At 45.5% G+C, this 16,482-nt stretch overlaps 1 protein-coding gene across 15 annotated transcripts in view; it reads left to right on the forward strand.

Annotated features, from left to right (window-relative positions):
• The window catches only part of LOC139568526 (myosin-10), a 91,172-nt gene that overhangs the window by 46,541 nt on the left and 28,149 nt on the right, over positions 1-16,482 (forward strand). For 8 of the 15 annotated variants that reach the window (XR_011673625.1, XR_011673626.1, XR_011673624.1 and 5 more), the window contains 17 exons: positions 2,717-2,809; positions 4,915-4,978; positions 5,175-5,273; positions 5,549-5,692; positions 5,894-5,989; positions 7,365-7,483; positions 7,891-8,043; positions 8,911-9,099; positions 9,297-9,470; positions 10,265-10,379; positions 10,642-10,713; positions 14,276-14,469; positions 14,717-14,838; positions 14,979-15,048; positions 15,234-15,394; positions 15,773-15,881; positions 16,032-16,163. Coding sequence is in view for 12 of the 15 variants with exons in the window: in XM_071390407.1 (XP_071246508.1) it covers positions 2,717-2,809; positions 4,915-4,978; positions 5,175-5,273; positions 5,549-5,692; positions 5,894-5,989; positions 7,365-7,483; positions 7,891-8,043; positions 8,911-9,099; positions 9,297-9,470; positions 10,265-10,379; positions 10,642-10,713; positions 14,276-14,469; positions 14,717-14,838; positions 14,979-15,048; positions 15,234-15,394; positions 15,773-15,881; positions 16,032-16,163 (2,106 nt within the window). In the remaining 3 variants the exon portion in view is untranslated. The remainder of the gene's footprint in view (positions 1-2,716; positions 2,810-4,914; positions 4,979-5,174; positions 5,274-5,548; positions 5,693-5,893; positions 5,990-7,364; positions 7,484-7,890; positions 8,044-8,910; positions 9,100-9,296; positions 9,471-10,264; positions 10,380-10,641; positions 10,714-14,275; positions 14,470-14,716; positions 14,839-14,978; positions 15,049-15,233; positions 15,395-15,772; positions 15,882-16,031; positions 16,164-16,482) is intronic. The other 7 variants (XM_071390409.1, XM_071390415.1, XM_071390419.1 and 4 more) reach the window with 3 other exon arrangements.

Genomic DNA, 16,482 nt, shown 5'->3' on the forward strand with positions numbered 1-16,482 from the left:
CTTGTGGACATTAAACAGTCTCTATTATGTCCTCTGTTCTAGTTTGTTCTAAAGCGTGTGGTGTTGTCAAGTTGTGCCATAAAGCACTGCGTTATAGAGACAGCGTGTGACATTGACTATAGGAAATGGTAAGACTGCACTAACAGATCTGAAACCGTGCTATAATTTACAGTCTGTGCAATCTGCCACTGGCACGAACGGGCTTATTCAATTCATTCCTGCCTCATTGTCAGCAGGACGAAAACTCAATGAAAACAGCAGCCGGGCTCTCCGGCCCAGCTCTGGCAGCCAAAGATCACATTACACGTCTCACGTCTGAACGCAAGGCTGATTTCCTAACCCCTAACTCATCCCACAGATATCCCTGGAAAAACGCCACTGTCTTGAGCGATCAAAATGTGTCTGGTGAGCTTGACGTAATGGGAAAATCCCATTCCCACCTAGCCGCAGAAAAGAAAAGCTCAAAGTATGGGCCATGTTATTTTTTTTTGTGGGCCATCTTGGATTCCCCGGTCATGACCAAGCCTAGAATGAGGTTCTGGATGGGATCGTAATGGGCCACCTGTCTAAACATCTGCACAGGGTCATGTCCATTAGGGTACACTGTAGCAACGGAAGATGAAAACCAGTGTTTCTTATTGGACAAGTTTGGATACCACCTTTACATTTTGGAGCGTTTTGTTCCATTTCATACTTATTGAACATTCTATTCCGCCCTGGCAGTCAGCCAGATAGGGTCTACAATAGGTGTGAGAAGTGAACAGAGCACCGTTCCCTCCCTCCCTTAACGGGATCACTAATGATGACGGATTCTTCCTTATAGGATTGAGTGTGTCTCTGGCCAATAGGATATAGTGTCTCTGGCTTGTGTCAGTGTGTTAAACAGGTCTGTTTCCCCAGTATCTGTCACTGTGGTAAACGATTGAGTCCTTTTCCTCAGGATCTCTATCTCAATCACTAACTGGAGAGATATGGCCTTCCTCTCTGAGTCGCCTCATTAGCCCCAACTCATCCAGCACCCACCCATCCGCCTGGCTCACAGCAGCTAGCTGTCCACACGTCCTAAACCACCACGCTGGAACACAGCTGTGCACTGTGGAATATATGAGACATCTGTGGATAGATTTATTGGTGTGTCTGTTGCACAAATATACTGGTACTTTTTATGATCGTACTGGCTGGGCTCCCTGCCTGTGCCATTAAACCCCTACAACTCATCCAGAACGCCGCAACCCGTCTGGTGTTCAACCTTCCCAAGTTCTCTCACGTCACCCCGCTCCTCCGCTCTCTCCACTGGCTTCCAGTTGAAGCTCGCATCCGCTACAAGACCATGGTGCTTGCCTACGGAGCTGTGAGGGGAACGGCACCTCAGTACCTCCAGGCTCTGATCAGGCCCTACACCCAAACAAGGGCACTGCGTTCATCCACCTCTGGCCTGCTCGCCTCCCTACCACTGAGGAAGTACAGTTCCCGCTCAGCCCAGTCAAAACTGTTCGCTGCTCTGGCCCCCCAATGGTGGAACAAACTCCCTCACGACGCCAGGACAGCGGAGTCAATCACCACCTTCCGGAGACACCTGAAACCCCACCTCTTTAAGGAATACCTAGGATAGGATAAAGTAATCCTTCTCACTCCCCCCCCCCCTTAAAAGATTTAGATGCACTATTGTAAAGTGGCCGTTCCACTGGATGTCATAAGGTGAATGCACCAATTTGTAAGTCGCTCTGGATAAGAGCGTCTGCTAAATGACTTAAATGTAAATGTAAATGTACTGTGTACTTCGACAGTGTAAACAGGGATGGATTTGATTAGGTTGTTTTGCAGGCTTGATGGTTAGACAATGGCTTCCATCATCAAGATGGCGCCGACAGACATGGCAGCTCTGCTTCTCGCTCCTAAGCAACTTTACAGTATTTCTTTTTTTTTGTTTGTTATTTGACAAGCATTTCGCCACACCCGCAGTTACATCTGCTAAATATGTGTATGCGACCAATAACATTTGATTTGATCTGATGCCTTTGATGTTGGTCTGACAGTAGAAAGAGGATATGCAAACCCAGAGTCCAGATGGGTTTGAACATTCGCTTGTGGATGTGTTGAGCTTCAGCTGAACCGTATGCGGTGTGGAGAGAGTCATTGCAGTTCTGTTGTGTTCCACCACTGAGCAACAAGGTTCTAGTCCATTCCATTCCAAACCCAGAGGTTCTACACTGAGTGACCAGACGTCAGGAAACACGTGTCGTTAACGCACAGAACAGGCCCAATTTATTCAAAGAAATGAGATTATCTCCTCTCTCTCCCTATCCCACCATCTCTTTAGTTTTAGTTGGACGTACTGTTGTAGGATATTGAGCAGAGAGACTGTAAAGTGGTTTCCTGAACATGCTCCATTGATCACATCTGTCTTTTACAGCGTTGCAATACCTGTCGTTTCACTCTCTTTTCGACTAGTTTTTATGGTCATAAACATTACTGGGGAAACAGTGTCCGTCCGCCTACATATGTTTTATGATCAATAGTCTGTGTGACACTATGTGATTATTAGATTGACATTGACGAACATTAGAAGGGTGATCAGTCATTGTGTGTATTGGAAAAATGCTTCTCCTGGGCCAACATTTTTTTGTGCTTGTTATTTGTAAAAAGTTTAGTTGGGGGAAGGGGGCATATGTGCTTGGACCCAGTGCTTTGCTGTAATACCTCTCCTCTTTTTCAGGGTGAATTGGAACGTCAACTCTTACAGGCCAACCCCATCCTCGAGTCCTTCGGCAACGCCAAGACAGTGAAGAATGACAACTCGTCACGATTCGTAAGTAAAGGATGTATGCATATATCCCCAAAAGAATGCCATTCTCAAGACCGTATCGAGCTTCATTTGAAGTCTTCCCTACGTTTATAAGTATGTTCCTCTGTGGCTTACTAAAAGCCACTCATGCCATCTCACTCACTATCTCTTGCTCAAACAACTGGCACTTGAGACAGATTTAGCTGGCATGTGTGTTTGTTGCAGTAGACTCCAGGACAGACCAACAGGAATGTAGTCTAATCCAGACTCCAGGACAGTAGAGACCAAGATGAATGTAGTCTACTCTAGACCCCAGGACAGTAGAGACCAATAGGAATGTATTCTACTTCAGATCCCAGGACAGTAGAGGCCAACAGGAATGTATTCTACTCTAGACTCCAGGACAGTAGAGGCCAACAGGAATGTATTCTACTCTATACTCCAGGACAGTAGAGACCAAGATGAATGTAGTCTAATCCAGACCCCAGGACAGTAGAGACCAAGATGAATGTAGTCTACTCTAGACCCCAGGACAGTGGAGACCAATAGGAATGTATTCTACTCTAGACCCCAGGACAGTAGAGACCAAGATGAATGTAGTCTACTCTAGACCCCAGGACAGTAGAGACCAAGATGAATGTAGTCTACTCTAGACCCCAGGACAGTAGAGACCAATAGGAATGTATTCTACTTCAGATCCCAGGACAGTAGAGGCCAACAGGAATGTAGTCTACTCCAGACCCCAGGACAGTAGAGACCAACAGGAATGTAGTCTACTCTAGACCCCAGGACAGTAGAGACCAACAGGAATGTAGTCTAATCCAGACCCCAGGACAGTAGAGACCAAGATGAATGTAGTCTACTCCAGACCCCAGGACAGTAGAGACCAACAGGAATGTAGTCTAATCCAGACCCCAGGACAGTAGAGACCAACAGGAATGTAGTCTACTCCAGACCCCAGGACAGTAGAGACCAAGATGAATGTAGTCTACTCCCGACCCCAGGACAGTAGAGACCAAGATGAATGTAGTCTACTCTAGACCCCAGAACAGTAGAGACCAACAGGAATGTAGTCTACTCTAGATCCCAGGACAGTAGAGACCAAGAGGAATGTAGTCTAATCCAGACCCCAGGACAGTAGAGACCAACAGGAATGTAGTCTAATCCAGACCCCAGGACAGTAGAGACCAACAGGAATGTAGTCTACTCTAGACCCCAGGACAGTACAGACCAAGATGCATGTAGTCTACTCAAGACCCCAGGACAGTAGAGACCAAGATGAATGTAGTCTACTCCAGATCCCAGGACAGTAGAGACCAAGATGAATGTAGTCTAATCCAGACTCCAGGACATTAGAGACCAACAGGAATGTAGTCTATTCTAGACCCCAGGACAGTAGAGACCAATAGGAATGTATTCTACTCCAGACCCCAGGACAGTAGAGACCAATATGAATGTAGTCTACTCTAGACCCCAGAACAGTAGAGACCAACAGGAATGTAGTCTACTCTAGATCCCAGGACAGTAGAGACCAAGAGGAATGTAGTCTAATCCAGATTCCAGGACAGTAGAGACCAATATGAATGTAGTCTACTCTAGACCCCAGGACAGTAGAGACCAAGATGAATGTAGTCTACTCTAGACCCCAGGACAGTAGAGACCAACAGGAATGTATTCTACTTCAGATCCCAGGACAGTAGAGGCCAACAGGAATGTAGTCTACTCTAGACCCCAGGACAGTAGAGACCAACAGGAATGTAGTCTACTCCCGACCCCAGGACAGTAGAGACCAACAGGAATGTAGTCTACTCCAGACCCCGGGACAGTAGAGACCAACAGGAATGTAGTCTAATCCAGACCCCAGGAATGTAGAGACCACAGGAATGTGGCCGAATGAGGCCTGGACTGGTCTCAGATCTGTGTATGTGCCAACTCATCTGACTATAGTAGTTTACTAAAGCACATACAGTTCTGGGACCAGACTAATCAAATGTAGCCTTATTGTGATGTGACTCAGGGGGAGAAGAAGGAAGGCCTTGCAGCACAGTGTGAGACCTGGTTGAGGGAGACGTGGATGCAGTGATATGGTTTGTCTGCTTTTCTCACCCTCCATTTCTCTCTCCCTGCAGGGAAAGTTCATCCGGATCAACTTTGATGTCACCGGATACATCGTCGGGGCCAACATTGAAACGTGTATCCTTCCAAACAGCTAGCTTAAATGTTCCATGCAAGCTATGATATTAATCATTTACATAAACTGACAGATTTTTGATGGGGATTGTTGTATTATGCTAATTAGATTCCAACGGGGCCGCATAAATCTTCTCTAGGGGGTTAATATCTTTCTTTACTGTATAAAGGCTGCCCTTCCTTGACTGTGATGGGACAGATCTACTGGAGAAATCGAGAGCTGTTCGCCAAGCCAAAGACGAGCGCACCTTCCACATCTTCTACCAGCTGCTGTGTGGGGCGGGAGAACATCTCAGGTGTAAGTAGTCTGCTATGTATCATCAGCATAACTTCAACGACCCGGACCCATATGGCCTCTGTAAAGAATAGTCACCCTCTGACATGCAGAACATTGTTTCTCTAGTCGTTGGCCTGAGGTGTCTTGAAACCCACTCAGACTCCGTGTCGTTCACTACCTAGTATCACAATAACATCACCTGTCAGTGGGCTGACTGTCAAAAATGCATGTTTGCCTTTTGTCCTTTGTGACCTCGGACCAGCTATCTCGACGTCATTTCCCTTTCCTCTGTGTAGCGGACCTGCTCCTGGAGGGCTTCAACAGCTACCGCTTCCTGTCCAACGGCAACATTACCGTCCCTGGTCAGCAGGACAAAGACAACTTCCAGGAGACCATGGAGGCCATGGACATCATGAGCTTCTCCCACGACGAGATCCTGGGTACCACCATCCTCACTCTCATCTGTCTGACTGACTGTCTGTCTGTCTCAACTTTTTAAACCCCTTTTACATCAACACTTTACAGCTTTACAGTAATTATTATAACTTTACATGTTCATAACAGTTCCATGTATTCCAACAAACACAGAGCAGTGTGTGGCTTTCATGATAAGTTTATGATAACGTTCTCTGTGCTTGCAGCCATGCTGAAGGTGGTCTCCTCCGTGCTTCAGTTTGGGAACGTCGTCTTCAAGAAGGAGAGGAACTCAGACCAGGCCTCTATGCCTGAGAACACAGGTAGCTGACATTGACCCGCGTTGCCCTGGGCACACATAACTACATTCACACCGCCGTTACACCTGTCTGTTGTCACATGTATTGATGTCAAGGAAGCTCCTCACATTCTCACGTTCAGACCTTATCTTCCTCATCTTCCTCCCAGACCTGTGCTAACCAGCCTGAGTCAGACGTCAGAGCTCTAACGATTTAACCTTCCCATCTCCCCTGGCCCTGTCACCCACCTTCAAACAACATCATTATTCAGATTTACTCCCCTACTTTACTTAGAAGGAAAAACAAATGAAGACTTTGCCTCAACCGCGTGTGTTACTGCTGCATTCCTGGCATTTCAAGAGGAGAGGGTAGCAAGTGAGTGTCAATGCCGTGGCCCAGGCACTTATTACCAAATGTGGAAAACAGATCTAGGGCAGAAGCAGATGTTTTTAGCTGTCTCTGCGCTGGCAACTCTACCCCTGGAAATGATACAGATTTATCATTCTTACCTCTCCAGAAGCTCCCGCCGTGACAAATATTTAAAATTCAAACATCTCCCCAGTTCCAAAAGACAAATATCATAAAAGCCGCTTTGACACGTCTTAAATCAAGTCTGTGTTGTTAACCCACCGGTGTTCTAAACAGCTGTGCGTTTAACTACCCCCTACCCTGAGCTCTAGTCCAGACCTGGGTTCAAGTACTATTTTAAGTTATTTCAAATACTTAAGCTGTGGTTGATTGAGCTTGTCTTTTGCAATGGAACCAATACAAAAGTCCCAAAAGTGCAAACCCCATTCACCTGACACTCCAGACAGACTAGAGCAAATGCTCAAAGTAATTGAAATATTTCAAATAGTATTTGGATCCATGTCTGCTCCAGGCATACCTTAGAGGTACTGGACTGGCAGGGGGAGGCAGTCACTCAGTTCAGTTCTTACTTATTATTCTTTACCATTAACGGTCAAATGTGAGCAACTTCTGGCAGAAGGGGGAGAATGTAATTCTTAGCTACCGACCATGTGGAGCTGTGGCCTGCTGCCAGTGGTATGTATTTTCTGGTGGTCTCAAGCGGTGGTCCCACTGATGGAAAGTCTATATGGTTTTTACTGTGTGTTTTCCCACTCACTGGGGTTTATGGGAATTGGAGGATTATAGGGTTATCCGTCGGGTCTATATAATATATATATAGATATAATCAAATCCCAATAACGTTTAACTTCTCAAATGTTGCTACTTCATTCCCTGCTACTGCTTTGAGTCTATGTAAGGGATATTTGAGTATTGTAAAGTTATTTGTGTTGCCTGTAATCACATCTTGAGAACGAACGTTTAATGTTACTACTGTTTTCCCTTTTTTCACTCCCTCCTTTATCTCCCTCTTCCTCCTCTCCTCTACCAGCGGCCCAGAAGTTGTGCCACCTGTTGGGGCTGAACGTGATGGAGTTCACCCGGGCCATCCTGTCTCCAAGGATCAAGGTGGGACGAGACTACGTCCAGAAGGCCCAGACCAAAGAACAGGTAAAACACAAACGCTACACCACAGAAGCTCTCATTGCTTCACTCATCACCCCTCTATGGACTCACTGTACTGCTGACTCTGGATCAGGATAATGTTAGTACTGTGGGGTGTGGTTCCTGTCCACCTCTGTGTTAGATTTATAACAACAGAGAGGTCTAGCCGTGAGACCCCAAGGCTGAGAATGGCAGACTTACTTGCCAAGTCATACCACTGAAAGACAATCTAATAAGCAATGCATATTTCTCTCTCTCTCTCTCTCTCTCTCTCTCTCTCTCTCTCTCTCTCTCTCTCTCTCTCTCTCTCTCTCTCTCTCTCTCTCTCTCTCTCTCTCTCTCTCTCTCTCTCTCTCTCTCTCTCTCTCTCTCTCTACCTCTCTCTCTCTCTCTCTTTCTCTTTCTCTCGCTAGGCTGACTTTGCAGTGGAGGCTCTGGCCAAGGCCACATACGAGCGTCTGTTCCGCTGGCTGGTCCACCGCATCAACAAGGCCCTGGACCGTACCAAACGCCAGGGGGCCTCCTTCATCGGCATCCTGGACATCGCTGGCTTTGAGATCTTCCAGGTACTTAAATGCGTAGGCCTCAACAGGTACTTAAATACATGGCAAATAAGGCCTCCAGTAGGTCCCTCCATCTCTTCCAGATACAGAGAAAACAGCTAGAGAAGAGAGAGGGGACTTGGTTTGGCTTAGTTCATCCTGTCTATGGAACTGGTCATCTGAATGGTCTAAGGATGTTTTTTTGTGGGGAAATGGTCTGATTGACATTTTTGGGAAACAACTGATCATTTATCCTGTGGACCAATTGCACTTTGAACCCATTCCCTCCTCAGGGTCAGTTATGGTAATCTCATCACTTCTAAAAATGCCTCTTGGGTGTCGTCCTCATTCACACCAAGGTCATTAATTGATCTATCACTTGATAAGACAATAGTTATCATGCGAGGCGAGTTCAGACGGTTCAGACATTGCTGACATGAACCTTGTCGTCGATTAGAACACTCAATATCCCAAGATCACTAAATCTTGTGCTGAAATTCCAACCTGTCTGTTTCCCTTCTGGTTTGTGGCAGCTGTTTATTCCCCCACTAAGAGCCTTGGCTGCAGCGTTGTAATGTTGAGCCAAAAGAACAGGAAACTAAATCACGATCCCTGGTACCAATTTAATCATAGCAAACAAAAATCTATCAGCTGCAGTTATTGTTTTGTAAACTGTAAAAAGCAGTGGGTGCCAGTTTGAGCTGAAGACATCTTAGAAGTGGTATTCATTGGTGTTTCATAAATGAAATAATGTAGTCTTGTTGATTTTACATATCTGAAACTCCTTACAAATCAATTTCCGCCTACTGCTTTCTTCACTTTTGAGACAAAGTTCCTTGAGTTTCTGAGTTCTGAAAAGATCAAATCAAGTTGTATGCCTTTCTCCTGTAGCTGAACTCGTTTGAGCAGCTGTGCATCAACTACACCAACGAGAAGCTGCAGCAGCTGTTCAACCACACCATGTTCGTCCTGGAGCAGGAGGAGTACCAGAGGGAGGGCATCGAGTGGAGCTTCATCGACTTCGGCCTGGACCTGCAGCCCTGCATCGACCTCATCGAGAGGCCGGTCAGTATCCGTTTAGTGAGTGTGTGTGTGTGTCCTCCTGTGGTGTTGTGCTGTTGTCAATACTTGGGTCATGTTCAATGAGCAGCTAACATTTTGAAACAGAGTGAATCAGTAAGGAACAAAGTTAACTAAAACAATTTGTTTTCCGTTGATTCACTTTTTTTCCTGGTGTGCTATTGAACACGGGCTTGTTGTTTGCTGTCATCCTGCAGGCGAACCCTCCTGGTGTGCTGGCTCTGTTGGATGAGGAGTGCTGGTTCCCCAAGGCCACGGACAAGACGTTCATCGACAAGCTGGTCCAGGAGCAGGGCACCCACTCCAAGTTCCAGAAGCCCAGACAGCTAAAGGACAAGGCTGACTTCTGCATCATCCACTACGCTGGCAAGGTACGGACCGGTGAGATTACATATAGCGGGTGGAGGATAGTTTAAGGGATAGTTTGGTTTTTATTTGTAACCCAAAGATTGGTGTAAAAATACAGAAAACTATCCCTTTAAAAACGTATGGCTCTGCCGTATTCCTCGAGTCAAAGATTAAACATTTACAATGCACTGGGATGTATTATAGACCGATTTTTCCGCTGAGGCAATTTTTGTGGCTATTTTTATGTATCCACTTACAAGTTACTTTGGTTTACGTCATCTGCACTACTTGTAGACCCCAGAGCCTTTGGCTTGTAGTGTTCTTGGAGGCACACCAGGTCCTTTTGGAAAGCCGCCGTTATAATGTGTCCTGAGGCATTGTCTGTTCCGTCACTAGCCCCTATCCTGTTCCCATCAACCTCTGGCTGCTGTATCGCTCTTGACGCACAACTTCTCCTCTGTGGTATTCAAATCCCGCAGGAGTATCATCCTGGTTTTATGTATCAGATACGTGGGAGGAGGTTTGGCTAGTTTCTCTAGCGTCCAGTCAGTGTTGCGCAATAGAGACCCGGGCCCTGTACACCGTAACCACATCTGTTCTATATTATGTCCACGTCGTCTTTAAACACACTTTCCTGGAATGATTTGGAGTCTTATGTCACCCCTAGTGAAATGAATTTGGAACCTCAACAGTCATTTTGTTGTATATCACCACTCTCCGACAGTTCAATTCAATAAACTTTATTCATCCCTGAAGGGCTATTATTGCTTATATCTCTCTAGGCCTGGATGGCTCTGACCTTCTCCCCCCTCCCCAGGTGGACTACAAGGCAGATGAGTGGCTGATGAAGAACATGGACCCTTTGAATGACAACGTGGCCACGCTGCTCAACCAGTCCACTGACAAGTTTGTGTCGGAGCTCTGGAAAGATGGTAAGTTATGTTCCCTGTCCTGTCCACATGGTTAACAGAGAAGGAATGTGTTAGCACCGGCTTGATGATGAACAGTTATTATTCGTTAGATTGGTTAATTCATCATAATTTAAGCCTATTTGTTTTAGGGATTGTCAATGTACAATGTTTGCTGGATATTTAGCTAACATGGTACTAATAGTAATCAGTCGGACTTCAGCCTACTAACTAACCTCTGTTTATGTTTTCAACCCTTTTCTGTTTTTATTTTCTCTTCTGTCAGGTGTTTTTATCCCCCTGTCTCTCTGTATCGTAGAGATACAGAACAATGTCACTAGTCTTGATGAGCCTCCAGGTGAATGTTCTGACTAGCTGTAGAAGGTTCCACGCTTACCAGTGCAGCATGGTGTTGCTCATAGAGATAGATGACGTTTTATGTTATGACATGCTGATGTAGATCCATGGCTTAGCAGCGCAGCATGGCGTTGCTCATAGAGATAGATGACGTTTTATGTTATGACATGCTGATGTAGATCCATGGCTTACCAGCGCAGCATGGCGTTGCTCATAGAGATAGATGACGTTTTATGTTATGACATGCTGATGTAGATCCATGGCTTAGCAGTGCATCATGGTGAAGCCTACCTCCATACAGAGGCTCCCGTCGCTTCTAGGCTGCATGTCATTGTTGGTCGTCTATGTCTCAGTACTAGTATAGTAGTCAATAGGCCAATGGATGGCAATACCTTTCAGCAATGCTCTACTCCTGCTAGCATTAGATACTACCTACTTAGACTAAATTGGTCTGAAAAGCCTGTTTTATTGTTTTGTTCAATTCAAATTATTTAATGATTACACCATGAAGAAAATACAACAAACAATAATACGGGCTTTTCAGACCAATTTATTCCACTTCCCGGGGAGTAGTTATGGTATAGGTACCTAATCATTTGGTCACGGGACCTATTTTGTATTAGAACCAATACGGAAGTGTTATAGCAGTAGCAAGCTTACCTCCGGTCCTCCTTCTCATCTTCACGCTCTTCCTCTCAAACTGAACAGGACATCAGTAGGGCTAGTCCGCACACACAAATATAGCATTTTGGGGACGAAGCCTTTGACTTGCCTCCTGAAGTGCCACCGTACACAGCACAACCATTGGTTAGGCTGCACAAAAGACTTTAGGCCTACATCAACAAGAGCAGGGCAGGCCAAGGCTCATGATTGGGACAGCCTATCAATTGCTGTGTGTAACTCAACTCTCCCTCACTCTCTCTCACTCTCTCTACCGCACCTGCTGTCTCGACCTCTGAATGCTCGGCTATGAAAAGCCAACTGATATTTACACCTGAGGTGCTGACCTGTTGCACCCTCTATAACGACTATTATTATATGACCCTGCTGGTCATCTATGAACATTTAAACATCTTGAAGAACAATCTGGCCTTAATGGCAATGCACTCTTATAATCTCTACCCGGCACAGCCAGAAGAGGACTGGCCACCCCTCAGAGCCTGGTTCCTCTCTAGGTTTCTTCCTCGGTTCCTGCCTTTCTAGGGAGTTTTTCTTAGCCTTCGTGCTTCTACATCTGCATTGCTTGCTGTTTGGGGTTTTAGGCTGGGTTTCTGTATAAGCACTTTGTGACATCTGCTGACGTAAAAAGGGCTTTATAAATCAATTTGATTGATTGATTGAGAGTGTAGCCTATTTTTACACCATCCCAGCAGCGCAAAAACTTGGGAAGGAAGTACATTTTCTTCAAAATATAATGTTGCCCTGTACTTTTCCAAGCATGCTCTTCATATAGCCTAGGCCTATAGTCTAAGGATCATTTTATTGAGACCACAGTAGTGCCACTTGATATTGCGCGCCCAGCAGAGAATCAGGGATGAGGGGCATCATCAGGCACACATCCAGATATAATAAACAACTAATTCTCAAACACTGAGCAATACACTCCTAGAAAAAAGTGTTCTTCGAAATTCCCCATAGAATAAACATTTTTGGTTCCAGGTAGAAACCTTTTTGGTTCCAGGTAGAATCCTTTTTGGTTCCAGGTAGAATCCTTTTTGGTTCCAGGTAGAACACTTTTTGGTTCCATGTAGAATCCTTTTTGGTTCCAGGTAGAATCCTTTTTGGTTCCAGGTAGAAACCTTTTTGGTTCCAGGTAGAATCCTTTTTGGTTCCAGGTAGAACACTTTTTGGTTCCAGGTAGAATCCTTTTTGGTTCCAGGTAGAATCCTTGTTGGTTCCAGGTAGAAACCTTCTTGGTTCCAGGTAGAATCCTTTTTGGTTCCAGGTAGAACACTTTTTGGTTCCAGGTAGAACTCTTTTTGGTTCCTTGTAGAACCCTCTGTGTAAAGGGTTCTACATTGAACTCAAAGGGGTTCTGCCTGGAACCAAAAATGGTTCTTCAAAGGGTTCTCCTATGGGGACAGCCAAAGAACCCCTTTAGGTTCTAGATAGCAAAGAAAAATCTATGAGTGTATGACATTTAATCAAATCCAAATTACATGATCCTCCCTGGACTAAATAAAAAAATACTAAACTCTCTCCCTGACTGAAATTGAAAAAGCATGCCCCTCCCCCATTTCCCTCAGGGTAACAATAGTGTACATTTCGACCGCTTCCTTACAGTATGGTGGAAAGGTTAAGAGCACTGGTTATTCAGTATTCCGAACCAAAGCCTATTCTCCTGTCTGGGTTTTATTCCCTTTCCAAGGCATATATTTAAGCGTAAAGGGAATTAAAGAATTGAGGCTTGACTGAGGAAAGATTAATGGAATTCATTTCCCCCTTTTATTTTTTCAAAGTAGCAGAGAATTGGAACCACATGTAGTATTTGGCATTTTTCTTGGCCCGATTCTACAGTACATTAGACGTTGACACACAGCAGGTGTGACAGTGATACAATATCTACAGACTAAAAACTGAAAGTCTGGAACTTTGTAGGACATTCCTGGAGTTCTGTCTGCCTGAAACCCTAGGAGATAACACAGTTGGAGGTTTGATTTTGATAAATTACCTGTATGGACACTTGGATAAACAATAGTTAATTCATCAGCATGCCTCATATCAAAACTTATGCCACGTGTTGGAAATATGATGCTTGGCAACACGCCAGCCCAGCAATAATGTCACACCAAAATGAAAAAAGGCATGTTGTGAATCTGAAGTTACGGATATGAAATGGCCCTGTGTGACTGACTGTCAGATTATGCTAATATGATGGAAAAAAGACAATGTGTAGGAAAGGTCCCAGGCTGTGAAATGCCTTTAGTTTCATACCAAAGAATAGGTATTTAATTTATAGTTATCCTAAAAGGTTGTCACTTTGAATGACTGCTGAAAGGAGTAGTGTGGGAACATAGTGCTCAAGAAGACCTGTTTTTACCACTAGCAACCATCAGCTGTACCTAGCCTGAAGAACGTTTACGAATACAGACCCTGGAACCAAGCATGTATACTGTATAGCAGTGGTTCCCAACTCCAGTCCTCCAGTACCCCCAACAGCACACATCGTTGTTGTAGCCCCGGATAAAAGCGCCTGATTCAACTCATCGAGGGCTTGATGATTACTTGACGTGTTGAATCAGTTGTGCTTGTCCGGGACTACAGTTTTAGGTGATCCTCTTGCCCTGTCCTTGCCCCACCCCCACAAATCCACAGAGGCTGCCAGTCATACCTAGAGGTCCTCATCTATCTACACCTGCAGCTGACACACATTTCTGCTGGCTGCTGCTACTCCCAGCATCCTGTCTGTCTGTCTGTCTGTCTGTCTGTCTGTCTGTCTGTCTGTCTGTCTGTCTGTCTGTCTGTCTGTCTGTCTGTCTGTGATCTAGCTCCCAACACCTCTCTCCAAGTCTGACGCCCCCTCTCTTCTAACCCCTTTCCTTCCCTCTCTCTCTCCTCGCCAGTGGACCGCATCGTGGGCCTGGACCAGGTGGCGGGCATGGCGGAGACGACGTTCGGCGCCACCTACAAGACCAAGAAGGGCATGTTCCGCACGGTGGGCCAGCTCTACAAGGAGTCCCTCACCAAGCTCATGGCCACCTTGAGGAACACCAACCCCAACTTCGTCCGCTGTATTATCCCCAACCACGAGAAGAAGGTGAGTAGTATATCCTGTCATACTTTACATGTCAGTCTAACTATACCAGGCCACCTGTTCTATACTATACCCAACAGAAGGGGTGAGACTTGAATTGATCTCTTAATTTCAGGGTTTTCTCTGAGTATATATTGCTAGACCTTCTGTAGACACAAGGTTAATAGGTAATACTCTTTGCTTGTACACCTGTACCAGATTTTTGTACTATTTATTTATTACACTTCACTTCGTCTCTCTCCCATGTCAGGCTGGTAAGCTGGAGCCCCATCTGGTTCTGGACCAGCTGAGGTGTAATGGAGTTCTGGAGGGGATCCGTATCTGCAGACAGGGCTTCCCCAACCGCATCGTCTTCCAGGAGTTCAGACAGAGGTAACCATGGAAACAGGACACATAACTATTGTGCTTGTGTTCTTTGTCTACACTGTGAGCCGACAAGACTGCCCTCACTTACAGGGATCTCGGGGTATATGCCAGTGTGTTAACTCCTAATACTTCTCTATTTATCCCAGGTACGAGATCCTGACCCCTAATGCCATCCCCAAGGGCTTCATGGACGGGAAACAGGCCTGCGAGAGGATGGTAAAGGGCTTCCAATGTTATCTATTAATTAACTAACACAATGAGAAAAAGTGTTGAAACTCATGAAAATATGAGTTGTGTCAATGCACCACCCTGTTTAAAATGATGCAAATAACAAATAAAAAAGATCTGATTTGCATGCTGACTTTCCTCATTTACTCGTATTCTCCTGTGTATCGTAACAGATCCGAGCGTTGGAACTGGACCCCAACCTGTTCCGTATCGGCCAGAGTAAGATCTTCTTCAGGACCGGAGTCCTGGCCCACCTGGAGGAGGAGAGAGACCTGAAGATCACTGACATCATCATCTACTTCCAGTCTGTCTGCCGCGGCTACCTGGCACGCAAGTGAGTCATTAGGACTAACAATTGATTTATAACTTAATTCATATTTATATAGCCAGACTTTCCAGACTTCCAGGCTTCAAATCACTTTGCATAGTAAGTACCATGACTCAGCAGCCCCACTGTCTGTCCCCTATCACTCAGTCAAGTAGGTGTAAATGTCCACCTCATTACTGAGGGATGTTCATGCCCTTTGATTTCAATGCAATTCACAAAAATGGGGCATAAGTACAGATAAGTTATGAAGTTGCTAAAACTGTCAAAAGTCAAGTCAAAATGATACTGTATGTGTTATGTTTTGGGATACAGCTGTGTGGCCAAGTTAAGTAGCTAAAGTAAAGCTGTATGTGATATCAGTCTCTTAATTATGCATCTCCTCAGGGCATTTGCTAAGAAGCAGCAGCAGCTGAGTGCTCTGAAGGTCCTCCAGAGGAACTGTGCTGCCTACCTCAAGCTGCGCCACTGGCAGTGGTGGAGACTCTTCACCAAGGTGAGTGGGGGTTTTACTGATGGAGCGACCACATCTACACCCACTGTTAACAGGATGCATATGACCATTTCTCTACACCTTATCCTATTCATTTCTTCCTTTCCTCCCTCCCCTGACCTTGATGGGACCCTCCTCCTTTTTCTCTTCCAGGTGAAACCTCTGCTCCAGGTGACCCGGCAGGAGGAGGAGATGCAGACCAAAGACGAGGAGCTGGTCAAGGTGAAGGAGAGACAGAGCAAGGTGGAGGGAGAGCTGGTGGAGATGGAGAGGAAACACCAACAGGTGAGTTACTACCTGGAGCTCTACCTGATCCCCTTACCATGGTTCTATATCTCAATTTAGCTATTCTTCTGAAGTATGCACTGCCGAAGATAAAGCAACATATGAACTTACTCCAGCCATTGTTAATGTCGTTGGCTTCCATAGTTCATGCTGTGTAGTACTACTTCGGCCACTGGGTTTGAAAGTTGAGTAGTACACTCTTAAAAGGGTTCTGCTGTTGTCCCCATAGGAGAACCATTTTTGGTTCCAAGTAGAACTCTTTTGGGTTCCATGTAGAACCCTCTGTGGAAAGTAGAGGTCAACCGGCATGGCCGACCGG

Source organism: Salvelinus alpinus, chromosome 2 (assembly GCF_045679555.1).
Source record: "Salvelinus alpinus chromosome 2, SLU_Salpinus.1, whole genome shotgun sequence".
NCBI lineage: Eukaryota > Metazoa > Chordata > Actinopteri > Salmoniformes > Salmonidae > Salvelinus > Salvelinus alpinus.